General features: G+C 31.2%; 1 protein-coding gene across 1 annotated transcript; it reads right to left on the bottom strand.

Annotated features, from left to right (window-relative positions):
• Positions 1 to 2,793: 2,793 nt before the first annotated feature.
• Positions 2,794 to 13,133, bottom strand: LOC118648215 (fer-1-like protein 6; the record flags this gene model as incomplete). Its single annotated transcript, XM_036294536.1, is given in 14 exon segments — positions 2,794 to 3,128; positions 3,995 to 4,124; positions 4,702 to 4,768; positions 4,770 to 4,847; positions 5,128 to 5,275; positions 6,830 to 7,055; positions 7,360 to 7,420; positions 7,874 to 8,100; positions 8,103 to 8,240; positions 9,004 to 9,169; positions 9,421 to 9,555; positions 10,732 to 10,848; positions 11,997 to 12,329; positions 13,071 to 13,133. Coding segments are annotated over 14 exon segments (2,224 nt in total), but the record flags the coding sequence as incomplete, so codon positions are not given.
• Positions 13,134 to 14,332: the final 1,199 nt, after the last annotated feature.

The raw sequence follows: 14,332 nt of genomic DNA, 5'->3' as shown, positions 1-14,332 counted from the left end.
TTATTTGAGAGAAAGGTAAATTGGTAATGCACGCAATGTTTAATTAAAATATGAAAAGAACTTTTCCTTCCCGTGGAACAACAATGTCTGTATCACGGTCACGTTTCCTAACGAACGGAGTTACTTTTCATGGTCAGACGATATATTTCATGCAACCTGCTCGAGACCCGGCCTCTTAATGTTGAAAAGTGGTCGTCTCTCGACGTGTTCCGGCACGAGGGCGCATCCGCAGATAGGAAAATCGTGCCAGTGATGAAGTACACTGAGAGCCATGCACTCTCGTTGTCTGTTTGCACATTGATTATTTAATATAAGTTTCTTACGAGATTATTTTACTTTATACATAAGCATAAATTTGCAACAAATTTATTCATTGATTTGAAATCAATGAAATTCATTTATTGATATTAATATTGAAACAAATTTATTCATTAATATTGATATCGAATGAAAGAGATTATCTTTATTTTAAGAATATTTTGTTTTAGAAATCTTTATTTTTATCTGAAACTTTTACAACTATTTTTCTAAATCGAGGAAAAAAAAATTAAACATTTTTGGTCTTAAAAGCGAAATATTCTTTACAACGACAATAATTTTAAATAATGTTTTAAATAATGTTAAATAATAAATTAGGTAATTATTAAGAACACTATTTATACATATAGTCGCGTATTTATTGAAGAACTTGATCAAACCAGTCAGAGTGACGTGATACATGATACGGTTGATAAATCGACTCTGAAAGTCAGTTCAACATTCGTAACGTCACGTTTGTAATCGTGATTCAACTGAGAAACTCGGAGTTTGTCTTGAGGCAAACTGAGCTCTGTGTGTTTCTTGCGATCCGACAATCAATTCCAAAGATTGTGTGTATATGTTTTATATTTTTTAATCTAGTATTAAAATTACTCTTAAATAAAGAAGAATTCTGTATCTCCCATATACTACTTTAAAAATAATATAAGAAAAAATTACATGTGTAAATACTTTAAACATCTTATTATATAATTTAAACAATATTTAAAAATAATTATTTACATACTTTATTTAATTTGAAGAAATTGATTATGATAAAATTGCAACTAATATTGTTTTTATATTCTTACTTGATTAATATAAAGAATAATTTTTCTCTTTTATATTGATTATTAATAATAAGACAAACATAAGCAATTTATGTCAAATTAATTTTTTAATTTTGTATTAGTGATTTAACATTGTTTAATACATTAAAAGTATCTATTATATAATTTGATTGAAAAAATATTTTTAAAAAGTTTATATTTCTCTCAAAGACAATAAAATTTGTTTTGCAATTTTAATAATTTATCAAAAAATGGAATTACGTTGAATAGATTTCTTAGCATAATCTAATCTCATTTGTATAAAATTATATTTTTTTTAGCAATAATAAAAAAATAGTAATAAAATTATCTACAATTTAATTGAAAAAGTACTTGATTAATAAGAACTAATTTATGTAATTTATTTTTTCAATTTCTTATGTTTTAAGAGCAGTAAAACTCTTTCAACAACTGTAATAAATTAAAATAAAATTATCTTGTAACGTTTCTTACTAAATTAATTTAATTTTCTAAAAAACACATTATATATTTTTTAGTAAAACTATCAAAAAAAAAAGATTAATAATACATTAATTTACATAAATAATTTTTTTATCAAAATGATAAATTTTAGTTTTTACATAAATAAATTCATCATCACAATAGGAATTTTTTTTAAAATCAACCGCAATAAAAATAGAATCTTCGTGAATTAATTCAATATTTTGGGGTAATATACAAATAGCACGTGGACTCGTTTTTGCGGTGTACAATACGCTATATTATACAAACTTGCTACGCTATCATTTGCACGAGCAAAGCGCAGGCATTTTATTTTATTAAAGGCAATTCCTTGTTCCAAACGATTAGCGATTCAGTTCTCGGTTAATTAATTCTTATTACTAATGATTTAGAAGCATATCAAAGCAGTGATTTTGCGATGTATATAGTATAAAATCGAACCAATAAAGGTTTTCTGAATTACTATTCAACTATTGTTGTGATATTTGCAATAATCGATCATTATTTGTATATAGATACATAAGATCGATACATTTTGCTCGCCGACGAACAAAATTCTTCGAATTGAAAGCTATTTTGTATGTTTAATATATATAAAGAATAATTACTCAACTTAAGCTTAAAAATATTGAAAATATACTTCATATGTCTATAACTTTTTTACGTTGTTGTAAATTATTAAATTTTTGTCAATAAATGTTGAACCGGTAAACACTAAGAAAAAAGAAGAAAAAATATAGAACAAATAAAGTAGATTAACTTGTTTATTTGTTATTTTTATTATATATTATTTATTGCCTGCAAAATTATTTATTCTACATATTTAAGATTAAGAATTTAAAATTGCAAAAATTGTGATTATAAAATCTTATTAACTTCATGAAAATTAAGATCTGTGTCTGGCCTTCCTATACAAGAAAAAAACAAATCAGAGATTTTCTTCAGTACTTCTTCATTCCGAATATCCCATCTGTTACGCTTTGGAAATGAGATTCACGTTATAAACGTGCCTAGACTTCTATTTGAATTGTAAATTACAAATGACTAGTGTTGATTTACATCAGGATATGAATTCGCTCTCTCTCTCTCTCTCTCTCTCTCTCTCTCTTCTCCTCTCTCTCTCTCCTCTCTCTCTCTCTGTCTTTATCGAGAAATCACTTAGCAGCTGCGATAATAATCCTCAACTGATGGAAATGTTACGTACCTACTTCACCTTCGCGTTCGATCACGGCATGAAAGGGAAATGACTGCTTGCCGATCTTAATCTCGCGTTCTCCGTATTCCGGTGGCGGTAGATTGTTCTTCCTGCAGAGGAGTTCCAGAATCTGCGTCGGTCTCTCGCGATCCCTCCAAGCGTTGTAACCGGTGGTACTGTATGCGTTTGCGATTCCACAGTGTGCCCGGTGTCGACTGTAAAATCGATTTTCGATGTCGATTCGCGTCGCACCGATCAGATCGTCGGCCGTCGTGGCGTCGAAGTCCCACACTTGAATCTCTAACATGTAATCTTGTGGGAAGGTCGCCTCGAATTCAAACACACTGTCAGATAATAATAATTTCTCGATGATAATCGCATTAATTAATCTTTCCATATTTACTTGAAATTAATTTTTTAGTATTGAATCAAATAAAAATAATTATTTAAGTAAAAGTGACTCAAAATTAAAGAGTTAAATTTTTATTTTATTTATTGTTTTACTAGAGAATTCAAGTTTTTTTACTCTTTATTGCATATTTAAAAAAAAACATATTTGTTAATAAATTAGTTTTCATGTGTAACATCTTATTTCTTAGAATTTCTAGATATATTTATTATTTTATTTTATTTTATTTTATTTTTTTGCTTTCTCGCTAAAGGATCTAACTATTAATTTTTAAAAATTGCATATATTTATTAGAAACATTACCTAATAAAATATTAATAATTATAATTTTTATTAATATGCGATTTCAAGTGTGTAATTGGATGCAATTGTGTAATTTTTTTATTCAAAATTTATTTATTTATTTAATGGTAAAGATTATACTTTAAAAATATTTAGCATATTTTTATAAAAATATTCTATATATGCATATATTAATTATTTTTCATAAAGATGGTACGGCATTAAAATTAAATTTTGCTGCTGGAAGATTAAAAATTCTATTTCTCATAAATATTGCTTCTTTAAAAAGAAAAGTACTAGTTATCAAAATACTTTTAATCCTTGTCACGTTTATATGCTACGTTGTTACATTGGGGCAAGAAAGTCCGAGCGTGCAGTTTGAGTGCTGTAAAAAAGCACGATACGCACGGATGCACAGATGGATATCGATAAAATATTTCCCGATAACGCCCGAAGGGCACGGCCATAGCCGCGGTGTACCTTGGAAAGAAGCTACGGCAGCTTTTTTGTTGACCTTACCGCCCAAACGTAGGGTTCAATTGATTGGGTATATAATTCTTCCTGTCGCTGATAGAATTTTTTCCCAGCTTCACGCGGAGATACGGGTCGGACTTGCCGCTGAGAGGATCCTTAGGCTGTAAGTTAATGCCTGCGCGAAAAGCAAATTTACTGTCGGCTCGATGCCGCAGATGGGCTTTCCAGTTTACCGAGGAGTATAAGGTGTACTGGAAAATCCCGCGAATAAAGTGAGAAGGTCTAAAGTCACCCTTTTAAATAAGGAAGAAGGTAGAAAATGCTTACACAGAGAAATGTCCCGTAAATACCTTCCCATTACGAGCTTCCGTTTTATACAATTACTTTCGGCATTTTGACTTAAACTTTTGTTCAGTAAAAATTTAACCCGGGCCATCTGAAGCCCCATCACGCTTTTATAATTAAGAATAAATATTTTAACAACGGGGCTTCAAATTCAATTTTTTAGAAAAGTTTGTGACTTAATATAAAACCAGTAAGAACGAATAAAACCCTTATAAAAATTGTAATACTGAAATAATATTTATATTAAGTATTGAAAGCACTGTTATTAGTACTTTTAATACTCAAAACGCGTAATAATTAACTGGTAAATTTAATATTGTCCAGTATTATATTTTCATAAGGAAAACAGCGTTTTTAAAAACGAGTCATGTTTTTCGGTGCACGTGGTATAGCATAGGGAGGCTAACCCTTTACAACGTAGAGTCTAACGAGGAGCTTAACAGGCTCTTGAGGCGGATAATCGTTGCACAGGCCCATTAGCCGCGTCTCTCCCGCTTCTCGTTTTGCACGGAAGATTATCAGGATGCGGCCACTGGTATACAGAAATATGTCCCTAAAAGAGAAATCACAAACTTATGGCATTTGACATAAATAAACTGAGTGCTTTAGAGGCGTTTAATAAATCTCCGGTGTCGATTTTATTAATTGAACGTTAGCCGTTAATAGTTCGTTCTCAATTAATGTTAATTAATATTAAATAAAATAAAATAAATTCCTCTTTTATTGAAGAATATAAAGGAAACTTTTCTCCACTGCTATTTTCTTACGAAAATCATTCTCTATGTTCCTTTCTAATAATTTGCCAAAGTAAATTTGCGCACATACAGACGCACCTTAAATTTACCAGCATAATTATCTCCGGGGCTTCCGTGCTCGGGACTTTCACCCTTTCTTCCGCGCCACAATTCGAAAGTGCGGAGTCGGTCTTGAAACCCCTCGAATTGCGGCTGCATCTCCAGCTCCGTAGAATAGATCTGATTTCAGTGTCTGAGCACTCAAGTTCGGGCAAGTGCATTAAATAGTACCTTGAACGTCGGCACCGGTTTACGACGAAACGCTGTCGTGATTCCCAATTCTCTATTTCTCTCTTCCTGAGGATTCAACGTGACTCAATAATTTGCATTATCAAATGTTTCGGCTGATTGGCCCTAGTCAATCAGGACTCGTGTACTATGTGATTTCGATCAGTATCGGTTCATTTATCAGCAACGCGATTTACGAGCGATTGGGATTCAAGCTGAATCGAGGAAAATTTCAGAAAACTTCAAGATTTAAAACATTACAAGCAGAGAGAATTGGAAAATCCATAAAGTCCTGTAATTTTAAAGAGGTCATAAAATCCTAATTTAAAATGCTTCTTTTCAATTGCAATTTGTAATGCAATATAAAAACTTTTAGAAAATAAAATATTAGAGAAAGATACAACTAAATTCTAAAGACTAATAAATTACTAAACACTAAGCAGCTAAGCACCTAACCAATTAAGCTACTAAGCCTTTGAGTCACCAGACACCCAAACAATTAAATTTCTGAACACCCAAACGACTTTAGGCCAGGGATTTCCAAAGTATTGATCGCGGCCCACTAGTAAATCGTTATTTTTTAGCTGGTCACGAAAAGTTTTTTCAGCGATAATAAAAAAATAAATCAAAATTCCAAATAAATTACAAAAGAAATTAATTTTCAAAATTCTTGTACATGAACGTGATTTAACATCGACATTATATTAAAGGTGTCATTAGAAAACAAGCACGTTCTCTTTACATTTTCATACCTCCATGTATAGGTATATATTTGAGAAATTGATTTATAAATAATAAAAAAAAACCTATAAAAAAATAAAAAGCAGGAAAAGTAAAGGTTGTTTACACGATATACATCAATTTACTCTCATATTGATTTTTTCTGATTTTTTATATTTCCTAAAGCTAGGTAGATCGAGGATGTTTGATGTTTTAAAAAATAGGTCGTGGATCTACATAAGCTTAGGACACCCAGATTTAAAGAGATTCTTCGTTTACGTAACATAAGAATTAATCAAATTTTAAGTTTATGATTAACATATACATATATATGGGCATTTTTTTCTATGTTTTGATATAATTTATATAATTTTATTAAATAATTTGTAAAATAGAATTAAGTTTTATGAAGGAAGAATTTTAAATTTTAAGTTTTATTTTAATTTAGTGGCAAACACGAAAAATAAGAATTTAAAAAAATTACACTTATAACAAGGAGAATAGAGTTTAAAAATATATAAAAATTCAAAAAATAAGTTTTATTATTTTGTGTGAGAAATGTTCATGAATTATAAAATTTATTTTAAATATGATAGTACTAATTACATTTATATGAGATTTAATTTATTACAGGAAATTCTTAGAAAATGATTATGTTCTAAAAATTTAAGAAAAATATTTTAGAGCTTTAAATTTCAACAACGTCTTTCATACGTGTTAATAAATTTTTTGTGCAAATTGGATAAGAAATAATTTCGGCGACAACAATTCCATTTAAAATGGTTTTACAAACCTGGAGGAGGCAAAATATTTGCTCCACCAATCGAGAGTTTCGTCACCGCTGTCTTTATAAATTTCCACTTTCTTTCTCTTGGTGATGAACTTGAATTTTAATATCCTCTTCGTGATTACAAGCAGTCTTTTCAACTTGGAGTATATGTCGGTTGCAGCCATCCTCTTATATGGAATGAGACCTTTGCTCTCCTCCTTTGAAGAACTATAATCGATCGGCAAAGGTACTACAATGAAAAAACCCAATAATAAAATAAAAGTAGCATTGAAAATTCAATTATTAAAAAAAAGCATTAAAAAAAATTATAATAATAAAAGTGATAATAAAAATAATGTGATTATTTAAATATAATTCTTTATATCTTCTTCTTTTGTTTATTTTATAGTATTTCTTTATAGTGCATTTAGAAAATTATGTAAAATAAAATAGAGAATTTACGTTTTTTTTTTTTTTTTTAAATATATGGAATACACTTTACACTTGATACACGAGTACCATTTAAATAACAAAAATAATGAGTGCGCACTAACATATTATCGCCGTCTGCCGTTTCGCCAGCTGAAATTTCTGCATGAATTTCGACTCATATATCTGCATATCATAATTCTCTTCGGTTATTAATTGCTCCAGAAAACACGTGAATGTTAGGGATAATACAGATCCCGGCGTACTTGAAGCAGCCAAATCCGCGCGAATCGTAAGCCTTTATGGTGATGCTCGGATAGTAAATGTCGAGCTCCGGCATTTCCTTGATGATTAATACGTTTTAGAGCGGGTCCGTTTTCTCGCCATTAATACACGTACATCACGTACATCACGTAGATTTATTTTAATCGTATTTTGATTTCTGACCATCAAAACGATTAGACGTTAAAAATCATTACAGAAAAACTTGATAATCAAAACTGGACCAATCAAACCTTTATTTTTTTAAATATAATTTCCAGATTGTTTAAAGAAGCGTGAAAAAAAGTTTCTTCTTCTATTAAATCGCGTACGTGATGATATTCAATTTAGAGCAGTTTTATTTTTTCTCCATTAATAAAGTAAGTTTATTTTAATTTTTGTATCCTTTGATCTGTGACCTCGCGCAAGCAGTATGTTATGCGCAAGTTTGCTAATTAGCCATTCTCGAGATAATTTTGAAATTACCAGCTCAATCATAATGTGCGGTTGCTCAAAGTTGCTGAATTTCCTAGCGTTCTCCATCACCTCCGACTTGATGTGCACTCCAGCGCACTCCACTATAATTCTCGGCTTGCGTACCGGTGTATATTTATCTTCCTCATGTCTCGTACACCCCAAAAGATCACCTCCAGCCTGTAGCTCGTCATTTTCGGTCTGATATCCGGTGGGATGCTGTAAATCTTGTCCTCCACCGATGTCGGTACGTCCGAAATCTCTTTGGTCTCTGTCTGCGATTATATATATATACTTTTTTCAATTTTAAAGATATCCATCGTAAAATTGGATGCATTATTTAATAAAACATGTTTATAAGATGTCTCAAAATTTACAAATTAAAATATTAAAATAAAAAACAATATCAGAATAAAAACAAGAGTCTATAGGTGTCAGCGTGAAAGGAGATGCGCAAAAATATTTTCACATAGTTTCGTAATTAGTAAATGCCGACCGAAAGTATATCACCTTTTGGTTTCTTAAGCACTTTATTTAAATCAAATGGATTCAACATTTTATGAGAAACACCTAGTAATGAATACATTTATATATATAATGCGTTACGAGATTTGAAAAAAATGTTTATTATAAAATGTTAAATCCATTTATATAATTTACTGAAAAGTTAAGCTTAAAAAACCTAAAAATAATATACTTTTGACCGGTATCGTATTACGATTGCATTATAAACAATTTAAAAGTGCAGACACTAACAAGTATAAATTCCTTAAAATACTTGGGTGATGTTTATACGTTACGAATCATAGCAGCATAAGTCTGGTCTAAAAACTCAAGAAAAAACAAGGTTGATAGTTTTTGGCTCACCTTGTATACATTTTGTATCAGATTTTATGATTTCATGGTTTTATATCTTTTCGATATTGAAAAGCGAGAAAATAGACCGATAAGTACAACTTATTGTATGAAAAAAGATTGAAAAATGTCACTTGAGACACCGTGGGGATATTTGTCATGAGAAGAAAATCGATAACTCACTTCTATCAGCTCAAAAGCTGCGAGGACTGAACCAGTGCAATCTTTTTGCGACTGGAATTTGTACCACTCTAATTTCGGTGGAAAATCAGGCGGCGAGTAAGTTTCCGTGGCGAGTTTCACTAATGGCACCGCGATACATCTGCCACAGAATTCTCTCGTGCCCTGTATTATTTTTAAAAGATTTGTAATGTTTAAATTTATTAATTAAAGTAATTTGAAATCTTTATTTTTTTATTTCTACTTGAAAATACCAAGAAAGAATAAATTATGTATATAAACAACAGTATCTTCGACATTTTTATTTTTATTTGTATCTCCTTTTAAAAAGTACTAGTTTACTTTTGTATTTCTTCTTTTTCACTTTTTCAAGAAAACGTTGCCAAGAAATTGAACATGTTTATTACTTTGCTTACATATAAATCCTTCTGGAAAGCCTGCAAAATGACTTCAGGTGGTAGAAACTTAATATACTCCTTAGTACCGTGTAAAATAATGGGAGGAAAAATTAACGTCTGGTCCCAAAACGGATCTAAACTTTGTTTTATCACCTGAAAAATTACAAAAGTACAAAAATATATAAAATCAGATTTCCATAAATAATAAATTAGTACAAACATAATTTTCTTAAAACGTATTCTAACTATACATATAATCTTTTTAAATTAAATATTATTATACAAAACTGTGTAATACTTTAATATCTTAAAGATTACCTAAAATAAAAAATTTTAATAAAATATACTGTAATATAAGAAAATTACAACACAAACATATTTAAATAATTAATTTGATATAGTTGATTTATCTTAGTTTAGTTACTTTGATTGTGTAATATTTATTTTGTATTATTGGATAATAATTGTAAAAAATAATATAAAGTTTAAAAAGTTCAATAAAATAAGAAAATTATCGATTACAATTAATAAAGTAGTAGAGGATTTTTACAAGTTAATCTATTTCTAGAATTTTAATTTAAAAGTAATATTAAAAATTTATTAGTTTGTATACCAAATTTGGGTTAGATTATGTATGCCGTGTCGGTACAAATCTTTAAATGTGTTTGCATCTGTTATTAAGTGCGGAATTTAGGTAATCGGATCAGGGCCAAACGTTAAATCCCACACATGCCTCATTCAACCGTGACCTTTCACCAACTATAATTTCTATCCATAATTATTAGAAAGAATAAATACCGAATCAATGTTTTCAAACAGTTTTATCACATCTTAAAATTGATCATTAATCCAACCTTATTAATCGCATTGCATAATATCGAGGTGACGATAATAAATAATGCTGCTGACGTCATTTAAAACTTGTTGGTCATGAATGGTATTATCTTATTAATTATAGAACGAATCGGCTTTAAGTCCAGCGGGATTACGGTCCTTTTATATAGTAAATACAGATGCAACTAACCATATATTTAGATCTGTGGGTGAACCGCACAAGCAGAACGAAATGTTGCGCGTGCAACATTAATCACGGTCATATTACATCGGTCGTTACACTCGTGCGTTTCAAAGTGAAATGTCATAGGAATACACGCCGCAGAAATTTCACGGTATGGTGATTGTGTATGCATACGGCACGGTGATCATCACGATGAAATGGAACGCCGCGGCGGTGCCCGACCTGTATCTCGCTCAAAATTTCATTTTAAAGATTCAAAAACTGGGAAAGTGAAATTTGCACATTCCGTTAAAGCGTTAAACGTAACTCACCTGCGTGGAGGCCATGTATCCCCGAAATACGACGCGTACAAACGAGTCTAGCAGACCGGAAACGTCCATTCCCGGATCAAAGCGACCTTGGAATATGTGGGCTCGTAACTGGAACGTCTGGAACGATTATGTCGCATTGTCACGACAGGGTAAGGTGCATGAGCGTACCGAGAATTCGAAAATTCAAATCTGCCCTTTCCCCAAATTTGTTATTTTTTAATTTTTTGTCATAAAACGTTATAACTTTACTTTTAATTCTAAATAAATTTTTTGTTGGCACAAGAAATACTGAAAGTATGTTAAATCGCTTAGGAAAAAGTTGCTGTACAATCACTTAATTTTGTAAATTTTATTACATAATCCTTACTCTATTAATCATTCTGCCATTTTCAAATTTAACACTTTAGTTTATTATTTTTTAATAATATAGTATAGGTAGTAATGTGTTTCCTATAAAAAGTCTTTCTAATATATTCTGTTTAAAATTTAAAAAAATTTCCAAGAAAAATGATCATAAATATTTTGTATACAATAATAATAATAGTAATCTTAAATAGTTTTGTTTCATTTAATACATTTTTAATAACTTCATTTTTATACTTTCTTCAAGAATTTAAAAGGTTATGATTAGGGGGAGATTTAATAAAAAAGTTTTCGCTATCAACAACTTATTTTATAAGGGAAAATCGATCCCTTCCGTTTGTTGAATAATTCAAAATCGAAAAGTCATCGGGATCTTTAACACCTCTTATACACGATAGAGGGTAGATAAAATAGAATGTTTAGTTTCCAAGGAAAAACGGAATATAACTTTAAGAAGTTTGTATCAATATTCTGGTGATTTTCTACTAACATTATATTAAATAATATTACAAAAAAATATTTAAGGGAATATCAGTTGTGTAATTCGTACCATGTCATGTTGGAGTTATACTTATTGCATTACATTTTAAATAAAGTAAATCACGACGTTGATCTCATTGCTAATAATTTTCTTTTATATTGTTACATTACCTCATTCAGATTGCAAACTTTTAAATTACACTAAATTTTAAGTGTTAAGAAAAATAAAAATATTCGCCAAAAAGAAAACAGCTTGAAATTGTGTCACCTTACTCTATGTCAAGCGCGCTACGATTTATAATTCAACATCTATCGAGTGTCAGTGTTAGTATCTGATTTCTTTCGAAGGTAAGTGTCACGCTTGAGCTGTATCTTTTAAGCGTCCTAAAGGCTCTCCCGCGAGCTTTTCACCTGTCTCTTACCGAGGACTGATTGTACTCGATGTATTTCGGGAAGGTGTCGACGTTTCTACCGTGATCGATCTCGTATCCCGGCGGAATCGCGCTCCAACACGCCGCGGCGTACTTCGCGTTGCCAAGCCACAAAAATGCCTCGATTTTGCAGGCGCTGTATTCGACAGGTTCCCTTTCGTCGTCCGGATTCCTCGGGAATAGATTGACTAGCCGGCCGCATTTCCCGCCCATTTCGATCGCTTCCTCAGAGTAGATGATCTGCTCGGCTGACAGTCGTGAATAAGCGACTCGCTTCGAGCCGGCGATCATCCAGATGAAGACATCCGGCAAACTATGCTGAGGCTAATTAAATAATATATCGAGCGATCAATCACATAGGATCGGAATCGTAAGTAGAAAAAGAAAACAATTTTGCTGAAATATAGATCTGAAAATAATTACGTTGAATCATTAGGAAAGTTATATTAAATGCTTATATTGATCGCTGTCAAAATTTTTTGCGGCAATATTATCAAGGTTGAACATCTTACATAATTATTTTGATGGCCCAACATAAAATTACTTTCTGATCTGTATTTAACAATATTTAAGAAAATCTTCAACATGTTAATCGCCAGCGTAGTCAATAGTGAACAAAATTATCCAATATAAATTTAATATAAAAATTTGAATAATGTATAAATAAGTAAACAACATTAAATAACAACATTAATAAAGAATTCACAACTTGTAATATCCACAAATATAAAATCTTACATTTAATTATATTACACAATATCTAATGGCGAATTCGGTTGGATGCACCGGTGCGCACTAGTGCACCCTCGTTTAGTTTTTCCCATTCTGAATACAAGCCAACAGAATACGAAACGCTAAACGAGGACGCACTAGTGCGCACTGGTGCACCTAACCGAATTCACCATTAGTATACATTTGATAATAAAAACTCTGATGAGGCGTGCAAGAATTTTTGAACGGGCAACATGTTAATTCTTCTTACATCCCGAAATTTTGCGACAGAAGTATTACGTCATTTTTCTTTTAACTTTGCCTCTTCTTGGTCGACACACATTGTTAACTTACATCATCACACAGATTTCTCAAGTTTCTTAAATATTGATATGCATGGATCATCGCGATCCTCATGTAATTATTGTTGGGAAGTTCGCCATTGATCTTGATCCTCTTGAGAATGTCTTCGACACTTGTGCGACACAAACTTGCGCGATGACGATCAAGTTTGGTTGTTCCTCCTTTGTCTTCACACCTGTCGGTGTCTAACACGTGCAAGTAACGCGTGCAGTAAACTTTCAATGCGCGAATCGTCTCGTTATAAGCCTCGAAGGCTATCGGCTTCTCCGTAGTTATAAGAACTTCTAGTTTTTCTAATCTTGTTTCCTGAAAGTAGATTGAAATTATTTCTAATGTTTTTAATTAGCATGCAAGGTCTTTAACAATTAAAAAATTACGTTTAAGACGCTTCAAGTCTTATTTAAAATTTGTATTAGTTTAAGTTATTTAATAATAATTAATAACTTTATATTAGTTTTGCGCTAAAAATATTTAAAAATAAAAAAGGCAAAAAATTATGAACTTTTCAATAAACAAAGTTTATTTTAAAAATATTTATATATTCAAAGTAAGATTTCTTAGAACATTTAATTGCTTATAATCTTATTTTAATAAAATTAATATAACATAATTTTAGTATATACATTATATTATATATATAGTTTCACAGCAAACTTCAAAGGTTTACCAATTAAAAATTTACACGTTTACGATAACAAATTTTAATACTGTGACATATGATTACAACATACCAAAATTCGGAGATATGCTGAAGAATGTTGCTATTGTTTATCCGCCATTCCAAATTTGGCCACCAAGATCTGACGTATAAACAAGGCTTCCTGGATCCTAAAGGCACGTAATTATACATGCCATTCACTGTGCCGGTCGTTCGCGGAGCTGATTGACTTTCGAATATCAATCGCTTCACCGGCAACTCGTTTTCTGCCGAAGACGAGAATAAACAGGTAAAAGAATGTCTTCATGGCAAGTTTCAATGTTAAATGTGACCTTCTGATTCTTATATCTCGCGTTGAAAGTAGATACTTTACATACGACAAGTACAGAGTGGTCGTAACCAACAGCGACAAATTCGTAAAGATGCCGTAGCAAGTTGAGGAAAAGTAGCAAGTCGCGCAACATAAATTTCGTACCCTAAACAATCGTCTCTCCCAGCAAACCCAAAAATTTGTCTCTCCCGTCGAGAACCCTGTAGGAATCGCGATGTATCAATCACGACTGTATTTAGGGGTTGCGAAAGGTAAGAGAAAAAT

Source organism: Monomorium pharaonis, unplaced genomic scaffold (genome assembly GCF_013373865.1).
Source record: "Monomorium pharaonis isolate MP-MQ-018 unplaced genomic scaffold, ASM1337386v2 scaffold_293, whole genome shotgun sequence".
Lineage (NCBI taxonomy): Eukaryota > Metazoa > Arthropoda > Insecta > Hymenoptera > Formicidae > Monomorium > Monomorium pharaonis.
Note: the sequence above shows the minus strand (reverse complement) of the source record. Positions and strands in the feature narration are given on the sequence as shown.